The sequence below is a fragment of the Acyrthosiphon pisum genome, chromosome X, assembly GCF_005508785.2.
Source record: "Acyrthosiphon pisum isolate AL4f chromosome X, pea_aphid_22Mar2018_4r6ur, whole genome shotgun sequence".
In the NCBI taxonomy this organism is placed as follows: domain Eukaryota; kingdom Metazoa; phylum Arthropoda; class Insecta; order Hemiptera; family Aphididae; genus Acyrthosiphon; species Acyrthosiphon pisum.
Window position 1 is genome coordinate 120,387,386 of NC_042493.1, and position 2,578 is coordinate 120,389,963.

Genomic DNA, 2,578 nt, shown 5'->3' on the forward strand with positions numbered 1-2,578 from the left:
AAAATGTTCATCCTAAACAATAGTTAATTTACAAAAATGAATGAGTGATGTAATAATCTAACTCTATAAATATAGTCAAACTTATTAACATAATTATAATTATATTGTATTTATTATATTCTATGTTGTATTCAAACATTAAATATTATTTTAATTTTATATGTTTGTATCAGGCTAGTGCAACTCTATAGGACTGTTTTGTACCGTATAGTTCTATCGTACAACCACCATTAGCACTGTATGTCGTGGCGGCGGTCGAACACCGGTCTCGCCACTCGCCGACAGCTGGCGACTGACAGCAACGGTTTTTTCGCATTTCTCCAACTCCGGCGTCCGTGTTACTACCAATTATAGTAGTTAGTAGTTACCGGTCAGTATCTTAGAAAATAATAGTAATTCGTATTGTGATTTGTGGATACTGGTTATTGACTGTTATACGATATTATAATATTATAATATTATTATTATATTATGATGCTTCCCAAAAATGCTTCAAAGTGCCTAATATATGGCTGTCAATCCAAAGGTAAGTATTTTATAATTTCATAAAAAGTTACGAAACAACTAAACAAGCATTCTATATTATTATCTATTTTATATCTTTAAAATTTAAATAGGTATTATTTAAATGTTTTATTCAACATGCTTTTTAAATAGAGTTAGTTTATAGTCATTATTCTTCAGAAAATGATTCGTCATTCCATATAGTATTATTACAGAAGACTGGGTACTTCCATTTTCATTTAATTTATATGAAAAAGATAAGATAAATTATCTTTAAAATTTGTTGATGTAAGATCTAAATTTGACATTTTGTAGGTGTTTATTGTCCAATAGAATTTATAGTTTTAAGTTAGTAATATTGTTTTATAAACATAATCATAGGCGTGCGAAGACTTAAATTTCTGGTCTAGCCTAGACAATTATAGTGCCCTAATATTTGGACAGCGCCCCTATTTTTTTTTTAACATATCCACATACATGTTTTGATGTATTAACCTATTAATGTCTATAATACTATAAAAAGCCTATGAACATAATATACATAATACCTATTATTATATTATATAACCCAAAATAACCTAATTTCTATAGTGTACATACATCAAATGTATTATTGATGTTTATTATAATAGGTATTGTTGTTCATCGATTTCCCAATCCTAGAACAGACTTTGTGAGATTAAAAAAATGGATTGATTTGGTTGGTTTGAACGAAATGGATCCAAATGATGTTTATAAAAAGAAATTTATATGCAATAATCATTTTGATGAACAGTGTTTTAGTCCTGGTACTAAGAGACTGAATGCGAGGTCTTATCCAACATTACTATTACCAGGTACCTACCTACATACAAATACAAATAATTTAAAAAACAAATAATTTGTTTGAATTTTGAAAAGTATTTTCATACAAGTTATTTGAATTATTCTTAATACTATTAAAGTAAAATACAAATGCATGCCTGTTCGTAAGTTAATGTCTAATAGATTTTTAATCGATATGAGTTTAGGTATTACATTTTCAATAATGGCTAATAATAATGTTGGTTATTTTAAGGTAGTACTAATTCAAAACCTAGTCAACCTAGTGTTAAGGCTTCAATATCCATACATCAGAGCGATGTTGTGAACCGGATGAGAGACACTGTTGATAGGCTTCGAAGTCGAACAAATAACTCTTATTCGAATTGATTATAATATAAGTTTATTAAATATAAAACATAAATCAATCAAGAATAGTTTCAAATTATTGAAATGGTACAATTTAAGACATAAATAATCAGCATGGATACCGTCAACTAGTAGCCTGCTAACTATAGAGTGATGAGCCTTTCGTTAGGGTCCCTGTTATATAGGTGCGTTAGTATAAGGAAAAAGGTACCTACACGTACATCCTTGCTACGTGTAGCCTTGCTTTTTTTATGTAACAAATATCATACTTTCCTTATACCTATTACGTTGTCTTTTAGATAATAATTACTGCTGCCCATCACGTATCGGACACATGCCGAACTGCGTGTGGCCTGTAGTATTTGCAACACCTCCCCCACAAAACGAGGGATTATGATTAATAAGACCTCTAACTATTGCTCAGAATGCTGATCTACTAGTATCATGAAATCCATCTTTTACGGGTATTATTAGTTTACAAAAATTCTTAATATTACGTTAGTACATTACATTATATATTAAAATTTTTTTTCTTATTACATACATTTTTTTCTTATTTCATACATTTATTTTTTTTTTTATAAATAGTAAAGTTATCATATTTCTTACGTCAGCATAGCCATCAACCTATTAATTACCATGTCCTTTAAGCCTAAGAACCCGTATAGTATCATACATGGCGCCTTATCGGCCATACTTCTTAGTTTTGAATAATGAATGAAACTGCACAGGTGTGCATAAATAAGGTCGATTTGATCCTCGGTAAAATGATCCCCTAAATTGCTGTAGGTGGTGCTGATATGTCCCCTTAAACAGGACGGGTTTCGGTATTGATATGACTCTGTCGGTACCACATGGTACTCTTGGTTCATTGTAATTTTTAATTGGTCTAAGAATTGCCCCA

General features: G+C 30.0%; 1 protein-coding gene across 1 annotated transcript; it reads left to right on the forward strand.

The window, feature by feature from the left end:
- Window positions 1–129: 129 nt before the first annotated feature.
- LOC115035017 lies at window positions 130–2,208 on the forward strand. The gene is made up of 3 exons (XM_029492657.1): window positions 130–526; window positions 1,137–1,340; window positions 1,562–2,208. The coding sequence occupies exons 1-3, from the start codon at window positions 472–474 to the stop codon at window positions 1,693–1,695; spliced, it is 393 nt and encodes a 130-aa protein (XP_029348517.1). The 5' UTR covers window positions 130–471; the 3' UTR covers window positions 1,696–2,208.
- The last annotated feature ends 370 nt before the right edge of the window (window positions 2,209–2,578 follow it).

Bases quoted from the DNA above. Each gene is read 5' to 3' on its own strand.
- LOC115035017 (XM_029492657.1), top strand. From the start codon at position 472: ATGATGCTTCCCAAAAATGCTTCAAAGTGCCTAATATATGGCTGTCAA. The intron at 527-1,136 runs GTAAGTATTTTA...TTATTATAATAG, and splicing joins ATATGGCTGTCAATCCAAAG to GTATTGTTGTTCATCGATTT. The intron at 1,341-1,561 runs GTACCTACCTAC...GGTTATTTTAAG, and splicing joins TCCAACATTACTATTACCAG to GTAGTACTAATTCAAAACCT.